The sequence below is a fragment of the Mustela lutreola genome, chromosome 3 (assembly GCF_030435805.1).
Source record: "Mustela lutreola isolate mMusLut2 chromosome 3, mMusLut2.pri, whole genome shotgun sequence".
Classification (NCBI taxonomy): domain Eukaryota; kingdom Metazoa; phylum Chordata; class Mammalia; order Carnivora; family Mustelidae; genus Mustela; species Mustela lutreola.
The window spans coordinates 106,035,054-106,059,818 of NC_081292.1; the positions used below are offsets into that span (position 1 = coordinate 106,035,054).

Genomic DNA, 24,765 nt, shown 5'->3' on the forward strand with positions numbered 1-24,765 from the left:
TTTCTTCTCTGTTCTTCTCCCTACTTGTGTTCTGTTTTTCTCTCAAATAAATAAATAAACTCTTAAAAAAGATTATGGGCAATTTTAAACATACAGAAGTAAAGACAAGAGTATAACAACTCCTAGGCACTTATCACCTCATTTTGGCAATTCTCGATGCATATCCATCTTCTTGCATCTTTGAGGAAGTCTTTTTTTTTTTTTTTTCCCATGATTTTGTTTATTTGACATAGAGGAAACACAAGCAGGGGGAGTGGGAGAGGGAGAAGCCGGTCCCCTGCTGAGCAGGGAGCCCAGTGGAGGGGCTTGATCCCAGAGCTCCAGGATCATAACCTGAGCAGAAGGCAGAAGCTTAACGACTGAGCCACCCAGGCACTCCATGAGGAGCAGCATAAAAGTGGAAGCAATTTTTATTATTTTAAACCTGCCCCAGGAGAAGCAAAAACAAAATTAAGGTTATCTTCTGCTTTTACCGTTCACAGAGAAAGCAGTATTTTATTTTAAATATTTTTGATATTTTATTTTATTTTGATTATTTTAAAATTTATTTATTTGACAGAGGGAGATCACAAGTAGGCAGAGAGAGAGGGGGAAGCAGGCTCCCCACTGAGCAGAGAGCTCAATGCGGGACTGGATCCCAGGACTCTGAGATCATGACCTGAGCCGAAGGCAGAGGCTTTAACCCACTGAGCCATCTAGGTGCCCCATTTTTGATATTTTAATACTCAAATATTTTAATCTGAAAGATTAAAAAATTACTTCATTAAAATACTGGTGAAGGCAAGTAGTAACTGAAGAAGTTATCTGGCACTGGGGTAGTACCTTCTGTTATTTTCTTATAGTATATGTACAGTGAGGTGGAGTTGCTGGGTGGTTGTTTTTGTTTCGGCATTTATTTTTCTTCACCAGCATGTTGTTTTTCACCACCACATATTTTGTGGAAATTTTTGGAGCACTACTTTCATTTTCTTATGAATTTCAGACTTTCTTCTTGTTTTACACTTCATTGACAGTTGTACATTGTATTCCATAATACTGAAAGGGAGATTTTCCTTCATTATGAGATGGCAGTCCCTAATTTTTTTTTTTTTTTTTTAAGATTTTATTTATTTATTTGACAGAGAGAAATCACAAGTAGATGGAGAGGCAGGCAGAGAGAGAGAGAGAGGGAAGCAGGCTCCCTGCTGAGCAGAGAGCCCGATGCGGGACTCGATCCCAGGACCCTAAGATCATGACCTGAGCCGAAGGCAGCGGCTTAACCCACTGAGCCACCCAGGCGCCCCGGCAGTCCCTAATTTTTGAATGGTATTTTACTACTTGTAATTATGAAGGGAGCATATATTCATTAGAAAATATTTAGAAAACACAGAAAAGTGCAATGAAAAATCTATAACCCACTACCAGAAATTAAGCAGTGTTAATGATTTTTTTTCCTATTCATATGGCCTGCCCTTGCAATGGAATATGGTGAATCTTCCCCTCTTATTTCATTTTGGGCATTTGTGTTATACATTATGGCTGTTTTTTTGTCCTAACTTCACTGTAGTTAATTATTATTCATACTGGGGTGAGTGATTAAGATAGAGAGATTAACTCTGATTTTTTTCTGCCCTCCCACAGAATCTTATGGTCTTGTGATCACTTGAATAATTCCAGATTTTAATGATCTTTCCCAGGAAAATAATTTCCTGCCCACCCAAGTCTCCTGATTCTGCTGTTCATTTGTTTAGAGCTTTCTGAATGAAGGCCTCCTGCCTTTGGGGCTAGAAAATGATTGTTGGGCATTGTCTGTGTCCAGTCTTTGTGCTCCAATTAGGTTATTTCCAGACTTTTGAGACTTTTGAACTCTTTTTAGTGTCCAGTGTCACAGAGCTCTTCAGAAGTGGAATTTCTCGTATTAGTTGAGAAAAATGATCAAACTAAAAGAATTTAGAATTACTTTTTGTATTACCTTTGCCTTTAAAAATTCATAACTGCTTGTACCTGAGTTTGAAAAATTGTGGATATGAAGACAACTCAGTTCATGGGTAATGTTTGGTGTGCATATGGAGAAAAGCTCAGACATTCTTGTAATAACTATGTGCTCTCATCTCAGAGGTGGGGTTAGTGTTTACAGGTTGGGAGCTAGTGCTCTGGCCTTCCCAAATTGCTGGTTTTCCTCTGACAGTCTCTTCTGTTTGTGCTTTGTCTGTATCTATTTGCACATTCCTTTTACCTGGAATGTTTTTTAACATTTTTCCTACCCTCCAGTTACTCCTACTCCCCAAGGAGAAAATGACCTCAATTAATGATTGCAGTGATTTTGATTTTCAGCTCAAACTTCATTATTTTAACAAATATTTCTCAAGTGCTTGAGCATAACGGGCATAGTTATAGGCATTAGGTGAATGTAATAAACAGGGTCCCCATCTTCATAATACTGACAGTCCTGTAGGGAAACAGACAGCAAATATGTAAACAAACGTGATAGAATGTTTGTCGTAAGTGTTTCAAAGGAATGGAATAGGGTGCAGTGATGGGGCCCTCCTTTGAGTGGTCTTTGAAGGACTTGTTGAGGAGGTGACCTTTAAGCTGAAGCCCTGAGGCCTACAGCCAGGCTACTGTAGGCACATGGACAGTGTTTAAGGCTGAAAGAAGAGCAAGAGTGAGGCCAGTGGGGGCTATGAGTTCAGAGATACCCCAGAGGTAACAATTTGGAAGTCATCAGTTTAAAGGCAGTTTGTAAATTTCCTGGCAATGGATTCTGAGTGTTTTGGAGTGAGCAAAATGAGAAGATGAGAGGCATTGGTCTGGGCCCCTCAGCCACTCTGAAAGCAGAGCAGAGATGGTTAGAGAAATGCTCAAGTAGGTGCAGCCAGAAAAGTTGCAGGAAGGCATATCATTTGTTTTCATGAAAGTGGGAAGTTTTTCAAGAAGGATGGCACGGCCAGCCTTAGAATGCTGCGGAATTTTGGAGTTAGCCAAGTAGAGCAAAGTATTGCTTGGATTTGCCAGCATGGAAGTCATCTGTGATCCTGATGAGCAGCTCCCCGGGAGCAGTGGCCAGTGATGCCCAATCGGAGGGGCTGCGGGGCGAACAGGAAGTACGTCAGTGTACCTGGTGTCCTGAGAGATGGGGGGAGAAGGGTGCAGGCTGCAGGCAGAGTACTTCTCCCCTGGGGAGAAGACGGGAAAGGCATTTTGAGGAGGAGGGCAGGGCTAACTAGAGAACAGGAGTTGGGATGCTAGCTTGGGATACTTTGTGAAGTTTGAGATTCTCAGTGTAAAATGAAACCGGTTGGACACATGAGCGTATGTGTTCCTTCAGCATGATGGACAGGCCGGACCTGAAGGCACCTGATTACCTGATTGTGTGTCAGGTTCTTCCAAGGTTCAGACTTGCTCGGCAGCTCTCACATCGGGAGAGAAAGTTGAGGGTAGTTTCAAGCTCTTAACACCCCTGTGGAATTGAGTCCAGAATAAAAGGAAGGTCAAATTGGGAAGGTGTTTTATGGACTTGAGGAGCCTGGCACCACGTGCTTGAGCATGAGCTGGAAGGATGGGCTGTTGTGGTTGAGAAGCTGGATTGCAGTACCTTTCAGGGAGCTGAGAGACGAGGAAGGGTTGCTGATACCTGAGAGCGGACACCCAGAAGGTTAGAGGTCTGAGGTGGCTGAAAAGACGGGAAACTGAGGGATGCTGAGGCAGGGAAGGAGGGAGACAGGGAGGCTGGAGCCCCAGTCCACCCGGAGCTGGCCAGTGACTGCAGGCTGACAAATGAAAGCAGGGGCTGGCCGGGAGCGTGAGTGCTGTGTCTGCACGGCGTGAGCTGCCCTGCCCCAGCCCTGGGATTTCCACGTGGATTTCCTCGGGCAACGTTTTCTCTCCTTTCTGTGCCACCTGCAGCACCTTCTACAAACATCCTGCTTAGGACTCCTCCTAATACTGTTGCAGCTGTTTGCATTTCTATCTCTTCCTTCTTCCGGGCAATGGGCTCCTCCTGGAGGGCCTGGACCAAGCCTCACATTCTGTGATTTCTGGTCATTAACACAGTACACGCTGCTCACGTGACCGGCCCAGCGTAAATGTTCACTGAGTGAATGCGTGAGCTCAGAAGTGGGTGGGCTCAGAAGGGAAGAGAAGGCAAGAACAGAAGGCACAGGTAGAGTGAGAATGGAGATTTATTGCTGGCAGGGCAAGGCAGAGTGTCTTTGTAAAATTTCAGACCATATTATAGAATCATTAGAATGCAAAAGAGTTTGCCTTATTGTTAGAAACACACGCTTTTGACTTCATGTGAATAAATTCTGCTAATTTCTGGCTTCCAGAGTTGGCTTTAAAATTATTATGACCACTTTCTGCATATTTTCCAGGGACATTTTTTTTTTTTTTTTTTTTTTTTTTTTTTTTAAAGATTTTATTTATTTATTTGAGAGACAGTGAGAGAGAGCATGAGCAAGGAGAAAGTCAGAGGGAGAAGCAGACTCCCCGTGGAGCTGGGAGCCCGATGCGGGACTCGATCCCGGAACTCCGGGATCATGACCCGAGCCGAAGGCAGCCGTCCAACCAACTGAGCCACCCAGGCGTCCCTTCCAGGGACATTTTTGATGTGGTTATTCACTTTGTTGTGCTGCTAGTTTAAGTTGTCCTTCTTGATATTATAATATGGAATATTATTTTGGTTAATCTTCCTAGGTACTTGTGATTTGGTTTCTTGTTTCCTAATCCTCTACTTCTTACGCCCCACACGCTATAGCTTTTTATCATTTTCGTGTTTCAACTGTTAAGTGCCTGTACTTTGGGTTTTCGATGTGGCAGTGTTGGAGTTGTGGAGTGTTGTAGTATAGTGTTAAGAATATGAACCACAGGGCTAGACAGCTCTGGTTTTCAGTTACTGCCTGACATTATTAACTTTAAAACTCTGGGCAGTTTTTGGTTGGTTGGGGCCTCTCTGAGTTTCATCTCTTTATCTTTGAAAAGGGAATAATGATGCTCACCTGTCATTGCACGGTCTCCCCTTAGCATGCTTCTTCCCTCAATGGTTTGCAAGTGTCTTCCTCCCTCATTTTTTCCCCGCATTTAGTTTGATCATTTCCCCTGTTATCTGATGGGCATACATAGTTTTGTCTCGGTCATTCCAGGCCTTCTCGATCCATCCCTTCTCTGAATTGCCATAGTACTTACACATACCCCTAACTGGCGGGTACAGCATTCTACCTGTGAAATCTAATGCGTACCTGTGTTTGTGGTCAATTATTACATGGACAAGCTTTTTGTGCATTTTGTTGCCTCCAAGTAAGTTGGAAGCATTTTCAAGTCAAGCCATAGATTATAATTAGGTCTATTGTATTTTCTGTAGCGAGATGGGATATGTGATGAGTCCGTAAAAGTCATTGAGATTAGCCTGGTAATGGGTAACCAGAATACAGATGTATTCAGCCCAGCTATTTATCCGTGTATTCGCAAATATCCATTGATGTGTATGTGTTAGATTGAAACACATGGCCACAATGTTCTGCAGCTCCTATTAATTGGTAGAATCCATCTCTTCACACTTAATCTGGGCTGGCCTTGTGACTTGCTTTGACCCCAGAATGTAGCAGAAGTGATTTGCAGGTTCTGGATTCCAGGCCTTGAGCAGCCTGGCACCTTGCCCCTTCGCTACCATGGAGTGCTGTCACCACTGTACAGTGAGCTGCAGGCTAGGCTACTGAGTGGTCAGAGATCCCATTGTGGCGAGAGGTCCAGCCAGCAGCCGGCATCAGTGTGTCAGACATGGGAGTGATGCCACTGTGTTCTCTTGAGCCCAAGTGAAGCCGGCAGATGACAACAGTGGCATGAATGATCCCAGGTGAGATTTGTAGAGGAACCTTCTCTCTGGGCCCAGCCAACTCACAGATTTATGAGAAAGATTAATTTGTTTTGAACTACTAGGTCAAAATGATTCTACTTGTAGCTTCTCTTACTGAGAAGTCTACCAAGCAGAGTTTATAGTTGGTTCTGTTCTCTCCCGCCCTCCCCCCATCCTCCATTGTTAACCCCACCCTCCCTCCGTCCTCCGTTGTTAATATGCCTCTATAGTTGGGTACTTAAGTACCGCACAGTAATTATGGCAATTAAGGGGATAGAGATAGGAGCTAATTTTTCTTTTAAGATTTTATATAGTTATTTGAGAGAGAGCATGAGTAGAGGTGGAGGGTGACTGGGGGGAAGGCCAGAGGGAGAGGGAGAAACAGGCTCCCCACTGAGCAGGGAGCCAGAGGTGGTGCTCTGTTCTGGGACCCCGGGATCATGACCTGAGCCAAAGGTAGATGCTTAACCGACTGAGCCACCCAGGTGCCCCAGAAGCTAATTTTTAAAAATGTCCTGTGCAAACCCTTTCCATTCGTCATCTTATTTAATGAATGTATAGCCAGTATTCTCCCCAGTGCCACTCAGGAAGTGGCAGAGGCAAGACTGGAGGCTGGAATTCTTAACTGTGTTGTTCTTTTGATTACCTCAGGCTCTCTAATTGTGTGTTTCTTCATTCTTGTTGAAGCTGGTATTTTTTAACTTCTTCCTGTTGGTCCCTAGCAGGAGCTGGGCTATTGTTCTGGTAAATGTTGCTCTGTTAATTTCTATTTTCCTGGGTACTGTAAAGGAGAATGACTCTAGGACCATTGTCTTGACCTCTTATTGTTTTTTCTCCATAGGTATAGACCAAGATGATGTGGCAGGAAAAGGTTGGGGGCCTTGGACCCTAACTACCCTACTGGGGGCAAACAACGGTGGTGATGTTGGGGAATAGAAAGGCCCTTTGCAGGTGGGGAGGAGTTCTAGAGGAGTTGGGGCATTTTTTTCAGAAATACCTGGAATGTATCCCTTTTCCAGGGTCTGATACAATAACATCTAGTGGGCTCCATGGCTTTTATGGTGAGGTCTTGCTGAAGGAGAACACTTAGCCTGATAAGAAGAGGAAAGGTACTTGGCTATTCTAAGGTACCTGCCTTTCCTTTTATATCACTTTTACATTTATTTTGGAAAATGTGTACAAGTAGAACTTTTTAAAAAAACTTGGAAATAGTGTTACATTTTGAGTCATTCCGTCGCTACATACAGTGCTGTTGCTGTTATTCCCTGTGCTGTAGCTTTTATCCCCACGATTTACGCAGTCCAACATTCTGAGCAATTTCTTATTTTTTTTCTTTAGAGAGGGAGGGCAGGGGAGGCTCAGAGGGACAGGGAGAGAGAGAATCCCAAGCCTGAGTCCCCGCTGAGCGTGGATCCTGACATGGGGCTTGGTCTCGGCACCCTGAGATCATGACCTGAGCCGAAATCGAGAGTCAGTTGCTGAACCTTCTGAGCCACCCAGGTGCTCCCTGAGTACTCTCTAATGTTAGTACTACTGTCAGGTAATCACCTATATGATGTTCCTCTCCTGAATGGTGATTTCAGAACTAATGTAAAGAGGTGCTTTGCTTGTTTCTTAAGCTCTCTCTGGGCAAGGGCTGAGTCCTGTTTACTCTTGTATCTCAGTGCCTTCCAGTAATGCCTTACACATAACAGACCTGCTTTTTATTTGGCCCAGCCACAGGTAACATCTGGGACCTTGGGTTCTAGGTTCACTTTAGACCTGTTTCCTTGTTGCGCTCTCCCTGGAAGAGAGCCTGGACAGGACGTGGGTGGAAGCAAGAGATTTTTTACCTCCTCCTCCTGTTTGTTTATATTCCGTTTTCTGCATTTTTAAAATATTATTTTTTTTAATATAATGTTTTTATAATTCTGTTGCTATATGAAGTTTTGCTTATATTTTTGTTGATTTAGAAAATTCCTGGGAGGTACAGGGAAAAGGACACTTATTTATTTACTTGGATCGCTAAAAATATCTCTGAAAGGATACACCAGAAACTAGGGACATTACTTGCTTTTAGGCAGAGAAACTGGGCAGCTAGAGGGCAGGAGTGGGAGGGAGATTTTTGTACTTTTGTACCTTGTGAGTTGGGACCCACGTGATTGATACTCCCGGAATGCCTTTGGAAGTAGAAATGGAGAAAATGTTCAAGAGCACAGGAAAAAGTTCCCCCCAAATCCAGTTTAGTAAAAATAAATATAAGAGAGGATTATCAGTCACTTTTTTTTTTTTTAATTTAAGGAGAAAAGAGAGAACCCAGTCTGCTTAATGCCTAGGGGCTTCTGATATCTTTCATTCTGTGGGTTTGTATATAGGAATTTGTCGTGTTAAGCCTTCATTGCATAGTAACCTTCAAGAAGCATATACTTTTATTTGTTAGAAATCATGGACAATTCTTATTGAAGGGGAGCTTTTTATATAATACATATTTTTAAAATTACAGCGGAGATTGGAATGAATGGGATCATTCCTCTCCTAGCAATGGAGAGTTTGTTCTCTTGCTTGTTGCTTCCTACCTGAGCATGAAGTCTGACCTCCCTTCCCTGAGTGAGAGGAGAAGTAGGCCAGACTTACAATGATAAGGGTTTGAAGGTGGGAAAGGAAACTTAATTGGCTGTGTGGTCTTGGAAAATTACCTCAGTTTCTTTTTCCGTAAAATGGGATTTCAGTACCTACTTTACACACTTGGTTGGAGAATTAAAGATAATGGATATAAATGATCTAGCATGGAACTTGACACCTCAAGTAGGTGCTTAAAAACCATGTGGTTCTCCTCATTATTGGTTAACATCTGTTGATTTTAGGACCCTGGAGGAGTAAAGGATAGGAGAGTCTTTTCACTGAGAATGAAAGATAGATGTTTAGGGGAAGGCGGAGTATATCTGTTATCTGTCGGTGTATAACAAACCACCACAAGTTTAGTGGCTTAAAACAACAATGAAATATTCTCTCTCATAGTTCTGTGTTTCATCTGGGTAGTTTTTTTTTTGCTTGTTTCCTTAGACTTATTTGCGTAGCTGCAGAATGAAAGAGCTAAGTGGTACCCGATGGACGCACTCCCAAGTCCTGCAGTGCTTCTGGCTGCTGGTTGGGGCGTGTTGGTTCTCTTTCACACGGCCTCTCTGGTTCCAGGAGCTTCCTCACTGCATGGCAGGCCTAGGGCGGCATTCTAAGAGGGCAAGCTGCAGTGCTTCCCTGTCACATCTCAGCTTCCTTTTGCAGTAGCTGGTTTGCTACTGGCCAAAGCAGGTCACAGGGCTAACCTCAGGTCACTGTGGAGGGGACTAAGTTCCCACCTTGGTGGGGGGAAAAAAGAAACAAAGAATTAGTGGCCATTTTTAATCCACCACAAGCCCACCCTTTTTTGATTTGCTTCTTGGGTTAATATTGGGCCGAGAGAGAAAAGGTTCTGTTAGTTTCTCCAGTTTTCCTGTATCACTGATACCTTCATTAGGCTAACGTAGGAGCTGATTAATGAACTGGGGATATTTTGTTCAGACTAAAAATTGGAATGAAGGATAATAGCTGCTTTTATGTATTTGAAGAACCTTCTTATGAAGAAGAGACCAGTTCCACAGTAGGAAGTGACTGGAAAGCACTCTTCTGCCATGTGAGACAGTGAGTTTTCTCGAATGCTGTCCTGCCCCCAGCCCCTGCAAGTAGAAGATGGGTAATCGTGTGTCAGGGGCGTTAAAGGAGGGTCTTCCTCATTGAATGACTCGACTTAAATGATTCCGATTGGTGTCAGAAGTCTGTGCTTTTGGAACTCAGAAAGTGCACTGTGCTCTTCATCCTGAGAGTAGGGATGGATAAGGGGATGTTAGCAAGAGGAGGAATTCTTCTGCATGGACTTGTGATTTTACTTGATGGATAAGTTCATAGTTACCTGCTGAGACCCCGAGAGGAGGGGATTGACTGTTGCTGTGAGGAGCGGTTCCATTTAGTACAGAGGCAGGGAGGTGCTGCGTCTTGAAGACAGGTTTTTTGTGAGTCATCTTTGGTTAGAATGAAAAGAGTCAAGACAAGAAATTGAAGTAAGAAATGGATGTGTACGGTTCCTCCAGCAGCCACAGATTAAGTGTTCATCTTCCCGAGTTTATCTAATGAAAACAGTTTGGTACAACTTTCCTGTAACATGATTTTGAGATCTCCCGATTTTCTGTATAACAGACCACCAGGTCCAAATGGTGCTGTTGTCAGCTGAGAATACTGTCCATAAGTGATCAGCGTGTGGGCCTGTTCCCATTTCTCCCTCCCATCGCTCCCTTTTCTTTGTTGGAGGGAGAAGGCGGTGGCAGGGACGACTGTTCACTCTGGTGTCAAGCTCCTGAAGAAGCCTGATGGACGTGCTGTCTCTGGTTCATGTTATCAGCCCGGCCACTTCGGTCAGTGGTGTTTCTATGGAGCCTGCCCCATTTTCAGCGCTTTTTTTTTTTTTTTAAGAAAACTCTGAGTATGGCAATAAGCGACAGTACCTCCAGTGATTCACACGCAGAGGGTGTTAGGTTTTTGGTGGGAAGCAAAATTTAAGTGACAAATAAATATGCTAGCTGAAGCAGAAGATTGCTTTCCTGACTGGCTCATTTACAAGCTGGAAAGTTGTGAAAAACATCAACCTACCAACTGTGTAGCTCATTGGCTCTTTGCTTTGGGCTTCCATGTTCCTCCTGGTAAAAATAATAATTATGTTATTCTGGTATGGTTGCCAAGCATTCATGCTTCTCACTCCACTTGTGATTATAAATGATTCTGCAGCGTGAATTGCTTTGTCTTTGATTTAATGTTTCATAACATTTGGATGTTTTGTTCTCTGTGCTGATTTGTCATTCTCTTTCCCTTTTCAGAATGGACTGCTGAATTATGAAGAATTTCAGACCCAATAGCAGAACCTCACTCGGCCACTCACTCCTTTATCTCCTACTAGTTATTTAAATTGGACTTTTAATATCCTACCAGCTGCTCTTCAGACACACATGGTGCATTGTTGCCATTCCCCGGATTGCATCTTTGAAACACAGACTCTTAGTAACTTTCATCGAACAAAGAGGCAACCTCCCGGGTATATTTCCTGGGAGGGTGTCACCCTGACTGCCCTCTAGCTTCTGCTGGGTCTGGATTTGCATTCCACCATGGAGCCTCGCATGGAGTCCTGCCTGGCACAGGTGTTGCAGAAGGATGTGGGGAAACGACTACAGGTTGGCCAAGAACTTATAGACTATTTCTCAGACAAACAGAAGTCTGCTGACCTTGAACATGACCAGACCATGTTAGATAAACTTGTGGATGGGCTTGCTACCTCTTGGGTGAACTCTAGCAATTACAAGGTAAGCTGTGCTTCAGAAGGTACTCATGTAGGTGGCTGGGCTGCCTTGGCGGGTCAGAACTGGTCCTTGGAAGAAGACTCCTTTGGAAGCCATTAGTAGGTGGCTTCCAGTAAGACACTTAGGCTGTGGCTTTTGGATGTTTCATTCTGGAGCAAGTAGGGTCTTCTTTAATTCTTGTTGGAGATCAAAGAATCCTTATGCTTTCGCACTTTGAAAGAAGGTCAAGTGAACACATAAAGAGAGGCTTTTATGTTGGGAAGTTTACAACCATTTGCAGCCCTGAAGTTGAAGTGAATGTTCTATCTTACATTGAAAGGGTCATGAGATGTTGGTGAGTGGCGCTTCATAAGTAGCAAACATCTTCACTGATTACCTGTTGGGGATGGAATTGGCGGTAGTGTGTGGCGCATTTTACCTTCAGATCTGTTTTGAAGTCGGCCTAGGTACCTGGCCAGAAATAGTATGGGTTGCCGAGGGCTCTTCTGTGACTTGTATGTAATGGCCTGGAGGATATCCTTCTGGTTCTAAAGATCGAAGTGGGTGGGTGCCTTTGGTGGGTAGGGGATGCAGGCGGGGTCCCAAGACCCAAATGAGTTGTCACGATTGACCATTTTACCATTCAAGGATTGAGCTTTTGTGACTAAAAACTGGACTGGACTTGTGCTGCAGAGGTGTCATTCTCTCTACCTCCCCTCCCCTTTCTTAGTTTGCCAAGAGGTGGCCCCTTTGGGTTAAGATTGAGATAGAACAGTAGGGTGTTGGCATGACTTCTAATAGGTGCTGTAAACATTGGGATTGGGAAAGGGGCTTACAGGAAACCGAATCTCTTGTGCTTTTTCATTGACTCAGTTTTCTGAGGTTGGTTTGGATTTGGAAACTGGTGCTTAAACAGGATTTCTTTGTTTGCTCTAGTGTGGACTCTTGTTTTCCAAATGCATTATAAACCTTGCTCTCATTTAAGAGTCAGCAGGCTTCATACTCATTAAGGGTATTACCTGGGACCCTGATATTTTACTTACAATTACATATAAAATTTATCCTGTCTTTGAAAGCGGAGTTTAATTTCTCTATCATTCATCTATTTATTCATTTAGCTGCAGGTGGCAAGTGCTGCTTATGTGCTTGGCCGGCCTTTGTGCTGGGTGATAGGAGTGTTACAAACAGGGGAGGGTGGTGGAGGGCCGTTGTCGAGGGCTATAAAATCACCTTGTCTGGGTTGGGTTCCCAGTTCCACCACTCCGTGTGCACATTGCTATGCTTTTGGCTGAGAGTAACTGAAGGCTCACTCATTGGCTTCAAACTGCTACCAGGAAATTGAGTAATTTTCTTTAAGAGTTCAAGAAGTCTGCGGTAGCTAAGGCAATGTCCAGAGAAGAAGAGTGTCTGCTTTCGTCTTTTACTTGGAGGGAAGCCTTTCCCAGAAGCTCCCTAGCAGAACCTTTTACATCAGATTGGCCAGAATGGCTTTGCCTGCCCATCCCAGCATCATTGGAAAATGGATGGGTATCCCTAATTGTTTTCCACCATCATGCTTGACCTCCTGATCTCAAGAAGAGTCCAGTCTCCTTTGAGTGAAGCATATGGCCATGTGAAGGAGGGGATGGTATTTGAATACTGTCAGACTCCTGCTCAACAAATACTGGTTTCATGAGGGAATAAGCACTCTCTAAGCGTCCGGTCCAATAAGGGCAGATAATGAAAGAAAGAGCTCTGCTCTGACTATAATGGACAGCATCAGATCTCTGAGCAATAGTGGACCTTTGTTCATACATAGAACTCAAGCTTTATATATTATGGGTTGAAGGAGGAAGTTCGGAATGGGACTGAGGTAATAGGGATGTTAAATAGAAAACCCAGAGAGTCTGTTATACCGTGCGAGCTCTCTTAACTTTTCCCGGCTTTGGCTTTGGGGTTTGGTTCCCTTTTGTACAGTGTTGGGATAACTGAGTTGTTACCAGCACTAAGTGAGACATTGTATGCTGGTAGGATTGCAAGCTGGTGCAGCCACTCTGGAACACAGCATGGAGGTTCCTCAAGAAGTTGAAAATAGAGCTACCCTATGACCCAGCAATTGCGCTACTAGATATTCACCCCAAAATACAAATGTCACCTGAAGGAGCACCTACACCCCAATGTTTATAGCAGCAATGTCCACAATAGCTAAACTATGGAAAGAGCCCTGCTGTCCGTCGACACATGAACGGAGAAAGAAGATGGATACACACACACACACACACACAGTGGAATACTACTCAGCCATCAGAAATTGAAATCTTGGGGGCACCTGGATGGCTCAGTGTAGGTTAAGGCATCTGCCTTCGGCTCAGGTCATGATTCCAGGGTCCTGGGATTGAGCTCTGTGTTGGGCTCTGTGTTCAGTGGAGAGCCTGCTTCCTCCCCTCTCTCTCTGCCTGCCTATCTGCCTACTTGTGATCTCTGTCAAATAATAAAGAAAATCTGAAAAAAAAAAAAAAGAAATTGAAGTCTTGCCATTTGCAATGACATGGATGGAACTAGAGGGTGTTATTAAGTGAAATAAGTCATCAGAGAAAGACAGTTGTCATATGATTTCACTCATATGTGGAATTTAAGAAACAAAACAGAGGAGCATAGGGGAAGAGAGAGAAAAATAAGACAAAAATCAGAGAGGGAAACAAGCCATAAGAGACTTTTAATCATAGGAAACAAACAGAGGCTTGTTGGAGGGGAGGTGGTGGGGGATGGGTAAGTGGGTGATGGACGTTATGGAATGCACGTGATGGAGCACTGAGTGTTATTCAAGATTGAGGAATCACTGACCTCTACCTCTGAAACCAGTAACACACTATATGTTAATTAATTAAATTTATATTAAATATCAATAAAAGTGCTTTTCTAAACAACAACAACAACAAATAAATGAGACAATGTATCAAGTTGTCCCAGGCCTGCCCTATAACAAGCACTGAGGTTGTCATAATCAAGACTGGTTCCTGTCTTCAAGGGGACTGGAAGTCCCTTTCCCTGGACTGGGTGAGCAGGGAGGGAGAATACGAATCAGCAAGCCAAGGCTTACAGTATAGAACGGTGGGAGCAGTAGCAGAGACTTGCAAAATTCAGTGGGAGGGCAGAAGAACATGAGAACACTTTCCTGGAGGAATCCAAGGTTTGAAGATGGGGTGGTGTCTTTCAGAATAGCGTTTTCAGCATCACAAAGTGTGAAAGATTAGACTTGACCCTTCATGAAGTAATTTCTAAGGAAGATAGCCTGGTGTGAAGGAGAAGTCAGGAAGATGCTGTATGTTACCGAATTGGAGGTGATCACGGACAAGTTGCTTTACCTGTCTGTGCAGTGCCAGTGTTTGACCGAATAATCTCTTGGGAGCTGCTGGGCTCTAGTATCTTATACAGCTTCACACTGATGGCTTTATGGTCGGGACCCTGTTCTGAGGGACCCTGTTCTGAGCACCTCCTTCCTTCCTCCCTCCTTTTCTTTGTTCTTTTTTTTTTTTTTTTTTTTAAATATTATTTGTTTATTTGACAGAGACACAAGAGAGGGAACACAGCAAGCAGGAGGAGTGGGAAGGGGAGAAGCAGGCTCCCCGCTGAGCAGGAAGACCACTGCAGGGCTCAATCCCCGGATCCTGGGATCATGACCAGAGCTGAAGGCAGACACTTAAAAACTGAGCCACCCAGGTGCGCCATGAGCACCCTCTTTCTTTATAAGCTCTCTTGGTATGGGGACACCAAACCCTCTGCACACCTGGAGCCTGGAGCCTGAATATAGAAGGGGCTCAGCGAATATTGGTTCTATGAGTGAACTCAGGAGCTTAGACTATTGGGCAAGTAGTCCTGGTAGCTTTACCAAAATCTGGAAACTTAGCTTTTAGCCACACCCACCTTTTTTAGTCAAAGATCAAGATTTCTCATTAGAGCCTGATGTACATTTTAGGTTTTCTCTGACATGTAATATGTAACATTATGGGTTGAAAGGATTCATTTCATATTAAAACTTTGCAGCTTGGCTTCTTGATTATTTTTAAAAATTGAGGACTAAAGAAGAAAAGGGAAACAATTTTAGGCTTTTAAAACAGTAGTACTTGGATATTGTTATTCCTTAACAGAGAATGTCACCGCAATGCTTTATTTAAAAAAATAGTGTCCTGGAGCTTGAATCGTTTTACATTTGATTATTTCTTAACTTGGTAAACAGGTTTGTATTTGGCGTTAATTGTAGTTTAACAGCGACCCTTTATTGCTTAGTTACCTTGTATTTGGGAACCTCATTTAATTTTTACAACGCCCCTGCAGGGTAGGTGGTGCTACCCTGATTTTATACATGAGGTAAGTGAGATCATCCAGAATTATGAGAACAGAACAGAGTCTGCAAACTTTCTTAAAGGCTATGTAGTAAATATTTAAGGTTCGGTGGGCCATATGGATTTCTTCCAAGTATTTAACTAATTTGGGCCATTCTCGTGCAAAAGCAGCCACAAGGAACACACGAATGAATGGGTAAGACTGTGTTCCAAAATAGCTTAATTTATAGACACATGGAAGACCAGCTTGGCTCATGGACTGTAGTTTTCCAGCCCCCAAACAGGAACATTGAGGACCTACTATGTGCAAATTCTTTTCTTCCCTCCTTCCTTTCCTTCCTTCCTTCTTTCCTTATTTGACAGAGAGAGAATACAACCAGGGGGAGCAGCAGGGAGAGGGAGGAGAAGGCTCCCATTGAGCAGAGAGCCTGATATGGGGCCTTGGGATCATGACCTGGGTGGCTCCACTGACTGAGCCACCCAGGCGCCCCCTCTTCCTTTATTAATACTTGAACAATAAGAAAGATGGTGGAGTAGATTTTTGTATAGACTTCCAACCACTGTTGTGTTCCCCTCTTCTCTTTCTAGATGAGATAGGGATGAAAGATGGTAGATGAGAAGGGATGAAAGAAGAATGGTCTGACCCAGAGAGGCTGCCTGGACTCCCACAGCTGGAGGGAGTTGAGGGACACTGATGCTGTGCAGCTTTCCCAGTGAATGATCCCTTCTGTTCAGCAGGCGGCGCAGTGCCATCCAGCCCCAAAACCCTCATGGTACGGGCACCTGCACATTTAGTGGGCTTTGTGTGGACCAGGTGTTTTTTGCGAATATAGTCCCAGAATCTTTTCTCCTCAGTTCCAAAATCCCTGAAGCCCCCAAACCTCGTGTTTTTCATTTGTTGTTTGACCCACAGTGAGCTGACATGAAACTGCTTGCAGTCTTATCTGCTCAGGGCATGTTTCACTGCAAAAGTATTCATGTTTGATTGTAGGTTGCCGCGCCAGATTTTGTTCAATACGTATATGTTCTCCACTCCCCTCTGTCTGTAGGTTCTAGTCTCTCCATGTTTCCTATCCTATGCATGTAACTGCGCACTACTTGACTTTTTGTAAAACCTGAAAAATTTTGTATTCCAGAACACATCTGGCTGCCAGAGTTTTGGATAAGTGATTGTGGACCTGTATTTAATATGATAAAATAATACTGATAACCCATGGTTTTGGGACATTTACTATGTACCAGAAATTGTGCTAATATGAGTTCATTTTTACTGTCTAATTACCGTAGGGGGTAGGTAGCATTCTTTCATTCTACAGATGAGGAGACTGATGCTCAAGTAAGTCAAGTAACTTGTTCAAGGTGACAGAGCTAGGAACTAAGGTTTTCTGGACTTGATCCCAGGTGTTTATGAAACAGTGGAAGTTAATTAAGCACTTATGATGTGCCAGATACCGCACTGGGGGCTGGGCATCCAGTGAGGACCATCGGGCCTGGCCCCCGCCCTGACCGCGACCATGAGTACCCAGGCAGTCTCGCTCTGTCTAAATCTGGCACTTGTGTACATCATCCCGGTCCACGCTTGTCTCAAGGCCCATGCCATGCTGCTTTGTGTTTGAAATTTGTAGGTTCTCTGTTAACCTGGGGCTTCCTTTGTCTCTGCCCTAATGGTCTAATGGGATGGGGGTGGGGGAGGGCAGGTAAGGCAAATGATGGGATAGTGCGCAGTGCAGGATAGGATATCATTAACCGTTAGACTGCATCATAGGAGTGTCTATAAAGGTTGTATTGTGGAGAAGAAAAAAATGTTAGGGTTTGTTAGAGAGCTGAGTTGGAGAGGTTAGAATTACATAGGGCCGTGAAGAATCAAAAGGAATGAGTTCATAAAGGTTCTGAGAAGCCTGACTTCCTTTCTTGTTTCTCCCTCTCTGGGCAGTGCCACTTCTTGTAGACCGTAGAAGATTTAGTCTTTCCTTAAGCCTCTTTACAGAACACAGTGTTTACGTCTGCCCTGCATCAGGTGCCCTTTATGGGCGGGAGGGAAGGTGTGACTGATAAGGGAGGTTGCTCTCATTCCCCTGGCCTCTATCTCCACAACCTTGGCTTTCATTGAGGTTTTTATTCCTCCTCTGTGTCCTTGAGAGGAGAGCCAGAAAAGATTATTGGATTCAGATGAAGTGACTTCTGTTTCTTTTTCTGGCAGTCTGCTAGGTATTGCCATCAAGCCTCGCCCCCTTTCAGAGGTTGTTCATTTTTCCCAGATTTTTTTTCCTGCAGTGTTGTCCAGTGGATGCAAGAGCCGCACTTCTCTGGGTGTATTTTATTGGTTGATTGAATGATTGCAGCATTTACATTTTATGAAACATTTATTTATTTTAAAAAGGTTTTTTGACTGTAGGTGGCACATAATGCTACATTCATTTCAGGTGCACAACAGTGGTGATTTAACTTGTTTATACATTATGCTATGCTCCCCACAAGTGTAGCTAACATCTGTCCCCATGCAACAGTATTACAGAATCATAGACTGTATTCCCCACAAATGCCTTTTATGCCAGTGATTTCTTCTTTCCATAACTAGAAGCCTGTACCTCCCACTCCTCCTCACCCATTTTGTCCATCCCTGCACTGCACCATGCTTCTGGCAATCATCCATCCATCCATTCATTCTTTATTATTTTTATTTTATTTTAATTCTCATGTAGTTAACGTGTTACATTAGTTTCAGGTGTGCAGTGTAGTGGTTCAGCAGTTCCATGTATTATTCAGTGCTTAACAATATAAGTATACTTTTAATCCTCTTTGGGTAGGTGTATTTTAAAAAGATAGATGTCTCTGTTTTAAGTTGAAAAGCTATAGTTAGTGGTACTAAGCAAGAGCAAAAACACCACAGGAGAAGTTATTATAAGAAAATTCTGGGGCTCCTGGGTGGTGCAGTTAAGCATCTGACTCTTGATTTTGGCTCAGGTCATGATCTCAGGATACTGGAATCAAGTCCCGCATCGGATTCCATACTCAATGGGGAGTCTGCTTGAAATTCTCTTTTTCCCCTCTCCTTCTGCCCCTCTTCCTCACCTGAACTCTCACTTTCTCTACCACATAAATAAATAAATAAAATCTTAGGGTACTTGGATGGCTCAGTTGGTTAAGCGTCTGCCCTCAGCTCAGGTCATGATCCCTGGGTCCTGGGATCGAGCCCCACATTGGTCTCTCTGCTCAGTGGTGAGTCTGCTTCTCTCTCTCCCTCTGTGATCTCTCTTGCTCTTGCTCTCTCTCAAATAAAATGTTAAAAAAAAGGGGAGGGGAATTTCTGTGGATTGTTGATGGATGTAATTAATGGCATTTCTTCCTAAATATGTGTTAACAAATATGCAAAAGCTTCAAAGTATACTGAAAATCATTCAGGGGCGCCTGGGTGGCTCAGTTGGTTAAGCATCTGCCCTCAGCTCAGGTCATGATCCCTGGGTCCTGGGATCGAGCCCCACATCGGGCTCTCTGCTCAGTGGGGAGCCTGCTTCCCTCTGTCTCTCTCTGCCTGCCTCTCCATCTACTTGTGATTTCTCTTTGTCAAATAAATAAATAAATAAAATCTTAAAAAAAAAGAAAAAGAAAAAGAAAATCATTCAGATTTGAGTATGAACAGTCTGAATTCCTGTCCTGGCTCTGTCCTTTGACTTTTGAGCAGGGAACTCTCCTTATCTGTAAAATGGGTGTCTGGTGATACCTACTACGCAGCATTCTTATGCAGATTCAGTGAACCAGTGTACATAAGGTGCTGGTCGTGCTTAGTGTTATAGCATGTGGTCAGTGAAAGGAAGATGATGGACATAGTATGGAGTTACTGGTAGTAAGAAGAAAACTTACTTTTTCCAGGGGCTGAGGTTGCATCCTTGCCTGTAGTCCTTGTTGGCCTGGGCCTGGAACAGAGGGCACAGATCTATTTTAGTAAGATAGAAATCCTTGAGCTGTTGCACTGCTGATAACAACGAGCAAGAGCTGGTCAAGAATTCTAAGGGTGAATTTAAAATCTACCCATAAAACCAATCTATTGGTTGAGAACCCCTGTTCTAGGACGACTACACTTTCTCTTTTTATTTTTAATACTTTGATTTGCTTTAGAAAGCTAAAATTTAAATAAGAGTACATATAATAGAAGAAATCCTAAATTGAGTGTCAAAATAGAAAGAAAAAGAAACAGCTGGGGTGAGAAGATGGAGCCAACAGGCAGTAAACCACAGCTAATGTTGACTAATACTAATATCTGACAGTTATTAAGTGCCCATTATGTGCCAGAAACTGTTACATGCTTTGCATTCATTGCCTCATTAAATTATGATGTAGGAGCTCTATGATGAGCCTATGTTTATTCCTACTTTACAATTGGGGAAACTGCCTAAAAGAAGTGAAGAGGCTTGCCTCAGTTCACTTAACTAGGGGGTGTAAGACACCAGATTTTTATCTGAATAGTCTGACTTTAGAGCCCACATCTGAATCAATATGCAGTGGTATTTTCTTACAATGTTGCAGCAATGATAATAATTTCCTTATCAGAGCATGAAGAAAAGAGTGTAAGATTCACTCCCGAATTAACAGTGATTGCTTTAGGAGATGATCCTGACTGAGAGATAACTCATTTTCTATTTTAATCAAAACCCAAAATTTAAGATCAATAAAAACAGTTCTTTGGTCCTGCTAGACTCATGAGTATATATGCTTAAAAAAAAAACACAAAGATTTCTTTATTTATTTTAGAGAGAGAGGGAGAGAGAGAGCATGGGGAGAGGCAGAGGGAGAGAGAATCTTAGGCGGGCTCCTTGATGAGAGAGGAGCCCGACGTGGAGCTTGCTGAGATCATGACCTGAGCAGAAGCTAAGAGTTGGGTGGTTAACTGACTGCTCCCCTGCCAGGTGTCCCCATATATACTTTTTAAACTTTTTATTTTGGAAGATATTCAGACCTGTTGGAAAGTTTCAAAAGACAGTGCAAAGAATTTTCATGTATGTTTCACCCAGATCCTGGTGTTAACATTTCACCACATTTGTTTTGTCCTTCTTTCTGTATGCATGTTATCATGAGTTGTGAACTTTTGGAGAGTAAGTTGTAGACACAGTGCTCTCTTGCTCTTAAATACTTGGGTGTTTTCTCTTGTGTATGTCATCTTAGCACAGTTCTCTAAGTCAGTATGAGAGTCAGTAGAATATAGACACATCTAATCTATAAGCCTTATTGACATGTCACCTCTTGTCCTCATATGTCCTTTACAGCAAGAGCAAAAACAGTCTAGTCCACAATCCAATCCAGAATCACAGTTGCATTTGGTTCTCATCTGTAGAGTCTTTTTAAATCTGGGGCAGCTGATCTTCAGTCTTTCCTTGTCTCTCTCAGTACTTTTGAAGAGCATAGGACATTTATTTAGTAAAGCCCTTCAATTTGAGCTTGCTTAACTGTCCAGATTAGATTGAGGTGGCGCATTTTGGGCAGGAATACCATGCAGGTGTACTCTGTACATCCTATCCGGAGATGTGTGGTGTCGTTCTCTTACCTGGTAAAAGAGGTCTTTGCCAGATAGCTTCAGAAAGTTGCTGGGTTTTTTTCTTTTATAATGAATAGGTATCCTGTGGGGGGATACTTTGAGACCATGTAACTTTTACCTACCAATTTTCACATCCAATGATGAAGTTTGTCTAAAATAATTATTTCTATGTTGGCTGCCAAAGGGTGGTTTTCTGATTCCATCTTTCCTTCTTCATTTATTAGGTGACGCCAAATAGTTTAAAAATGTTTATTCTTTGTCTGTTTATCAGCATTTTCAAAAAAAGATTTTATTTATTTATTTGACAGAAACAGAGAGAGCGAGCAAGCAAAAGCAGGGGGAGCAACAGAGGGAGAGGGAGAAGCAGATGCCTTGTTGAACAGGGAGCCCAATGTGGGGCTTGGTTCCACCACTCCAGGATCATGACCTGAGCTGAAAGCAGATAGATGCTTAACTGACTGAGCCACCCAGGCACCCCAGAATTAGTATGTATTTTGATAGTCATCTCCAAAAGGAACTACTATGAAGAAAGAAAAAAAAATGTTTCAAGTTAGTCTTATTTAAGTCCATTTACAGTCATAAAAAATTTAAGGGAAATTTTAATAATTGGTGAGCATAGAACACGCACAACGTGATGAAGTTTGGTTTGGGCTAGCAGCAGTGGAGGGGTGAAGAAATGGAAAGATGGTAAGCTATAAGTTTTTATAACGATTTTTCAAGAAATACTGAAAGGCAGATAATAACAAGATGCCTTCCTGGATTTAGTAGGATAATAGAGGGCACTTTGCAGGAGGGGAAAAAAGGAGAGCATAGAAAACAGATGAAGCAAGACAGTAGTGAGTGAGATCTAGGTTATCCTGCTGCACTGTCCTGGTGGACAGAATTCACCAGCTTGAGCTTTGGACTCAGGAGAAAAATGGCATAGATGGGATTATAGATGGGGAGGAAGTGCTTTGTGGCAGGTTCTGTGGCTGATAGGAATCTCTCTCTAAAGACTTTTGTCGGGGGAAATACACACATACACACACACACACGTATGCATATATATGTATATATGTATATATATATTATATGTTAATACCCATACACATATGTGTATACACACACACACACACACTATACAATACATATATATACACACATACAAAGTATATTTTACTGTGTATTGATCCCTGAGGTCAAGAGTCGGATGTTCTACTGACTGAGCCAGCCAGGTGTCCTTTTGGACTCTTGTATGAGAGAAGAGAGATGGTTCCCTTGGCTCAGCAAAGAAGCATGTTGCAGGTGACCTTGATGGAGGTCATGTTCTGAGATAAGCTGGTCTATACTAGTAAGACTGAGCAATATCCCAGGTACAGGGGCCTGGTGGGGTGGTGGGACTGACTTTAGGGGCAGTGGGAGCTACTGAAGGACTTTTGGGTGCTAAAGATTGCTTTAGGAGTTAGGGTTCTGTCTAATGAAGGTGGCGTGAACTGATACAGGGAAGTAGGGAGAAGCAAATTGGAGTAAGCCGTTAGGGAGGAGGACAGGATGGGGGTTTCTGCCGTTAGTTTGGATGTAGGGAGGACTGGGATGAATTTGAGCAGTCTTCAAGATTTCAGGCTTCAGGATACAATTTATTGACTGTGAATAACCTTGTGAAAAACGAGAAGTTCTTTTCCTGCATGATGCATGTATGTTTTTATTTTTATTTTTTTAAAAGATTTACTTATTTATTTATTTGACAGAGACCACAAGTAGGCAGAGAGGCAGGCAGAGAGAGAGCGGAAGAAGCAGGCTCCCCGCTGAGCAGAGAGCCTGATTTGGGGCTTGATCCCAGGACCCCAGGACCATGACCCGAGCCGAAGGCAGAGGCCTTAACCCACTGAGCCACCCAGGCACCCCGCATGTCTGTTTTTAAATTGGAGAAGTCGTTTTTAAGGAAAAAAAAAATTTGGAAGAACATTTAGGAGAATTTCTGTCTTTGACTTCTTTCACAGAGGGTCTTAAGTCTTTATATGCTTTGTGATTTACATACATAACTTGGGAACATCCTTTTTCAAACATTTCTCTTGAGCTTGCCTAATTGAAGCATTTTTGCAAATGCTTATTTTGAAAAATAATTTTGTTTTTCCTATAATAAAAGTGATATGTGCTTATTGTACAAACAAGAACAAACTAATGAAACTTCTGAATATAAAGTTATAATGAAAAAATTGAAAATCGCTCCTGGTCTTTTGCCATCACTATTTTATTATTTATATTGGTAGAAAAAATGGAAAGACTTACTTATGTAAGGCAGATCATACTACACACGTTCTTTGTGTTAAGTTTCTTTTATTTAGCCTACAGATGCTGTTTTGTGAAGTTTTATTCATTAAATGTATGTCATGATCATTTTTTCAAGTCAATAAATTAGATCACTTATGAGTTAATACAATGTCTGTGTATTATTCTTTTCTATGAATGGTTAGCCATCATTTCTTTATCCGTAGTTGGTTGCTACCACCTATGCAGTTTCTAGTTTTTTTTTTGTTGTAAGCATCATGACAGCGAGGATCCTTGAACATATGTATGTTCATGCTGGGGTGTGTGTGTGTGTGTGTGTGTGTGTGTGTGTGTGTTTGTAGGAAGTTCTGAAAACCTTTCTGCATGAATTGCTGGGCTGGAGTGGGCCCAGTTCTGCGCCCTTCAGTGGCGCATGAATGTGTCTCTGCCATCCCTGGGTGTTACTGTTCTTTGGACAGTCTTCCTTTTGCATGCGAAAAGGATATCGCTGTGTAGCTAGGGCAGCACCGGAGAGTCTCTCTCCTGTTTCTAACCTTTCAGGTAAGGGCCAATCTTAGGATGTGAAGTAAATAATTTTATTCTTGTTAATCTCATTTCCCATTCAAAAGGTTGATGAGAAAAGGTTCTGTCTGGGCGTATTAATAAACACGTGCAGAGAAGATGGCCATAGTTCAGAGGACGAAATCCTGACACCTCGACAAAGTCCACTTTGATAGATTAAAGAAATTGGTCTCCCTATCTGTTGTTTTTTTCCTGTTTGCTTTCTTTTTTTCTACCCAGAATGAGAATAATATTGATTTATCTCCCCAGAGAGCTTTCAGAGAAAAAAAAAACCCATCATAATCCATTTATTTAGAATGTTCCTTTGCTTTTCCCAAGTGCTTTCACACCTCTTGTAACTGAGCTCACCTTCACTGGGCTAATAAGCCGGAAAACGCTAAGTAACACCAAGCAGGTAGTAATTTTGTTTTTGTTGGGCAGTGAGGGATAGATGTGTGATCTTGTTTGATTCTGCCTATGATTCTAAGGATTTTTTTTTTTTTTAAACAGCTCTGTGAAGAAAAGAACTGTTACTAGCCTTTCTGACCATGGGAAGGGAGTCAGATGGACTTTGTATTGAACGGGAATTGAGTTCAAACCGGTTTAAGCTGAAGAAGGGCAGTACTCAGGTGGATCACTGACCAGGGTGGGGGCTGAGATTACCATGGGGACAGTGTTGGGGACTCAGGTTGGGGAGGTTTCTGCTTCTCTCTGGCCAGTGGCTTCTCTTCTGTGTTGCACTCATGTCTGCTGTGGGCCTGGCTCACATCTTGCAGCTTTACCACTAGAGGAAGGAGCCTCTCTTTCCCTGGCTTGGATTACAACAACAAAGCCCAGCACAGCCCCAAACCCTTGACCTGCTCCTTGTGGCCGGGGAGTTGTGGCAGTGTAAGCAAAGGACGGCCTCCTACTCGGCAAACTGCTTGTCAAGGGATG

The 24,765-nt window shown here is 42.9% G+C and overlaps 1 protein-coding gene across 5 annotated transcripts in view; it reads left to right on the top strand.

Annotated features, from left to right (window-relative positions):
- The window catches only part of CLASP1 (cytoplasmic linker associated protein 1), a 271,575-nt gene that overhangs the window by 25,195 nt on the left and 221,615 nt on the right, over positions 1 to 24,765 (top strand). For all 5 annotated transcript variants that reach the window (XM_059166603.1, XM_059166604.1, XM_059166606.1 and 2 more), the window contains exon 2: positions 10,714 to 11,193. In XM_059166603.1, the coding sequence (XP_059022586.1) occupies positions 10,999 to 11,193 (195 nt within the window). In that variant the 5' untranslated portion in view covers positions 10,714 to 10,998. The remainder of the gene's footprint in view (positions 1 to 10,713; positions 11,194 to 24,765) is intronic.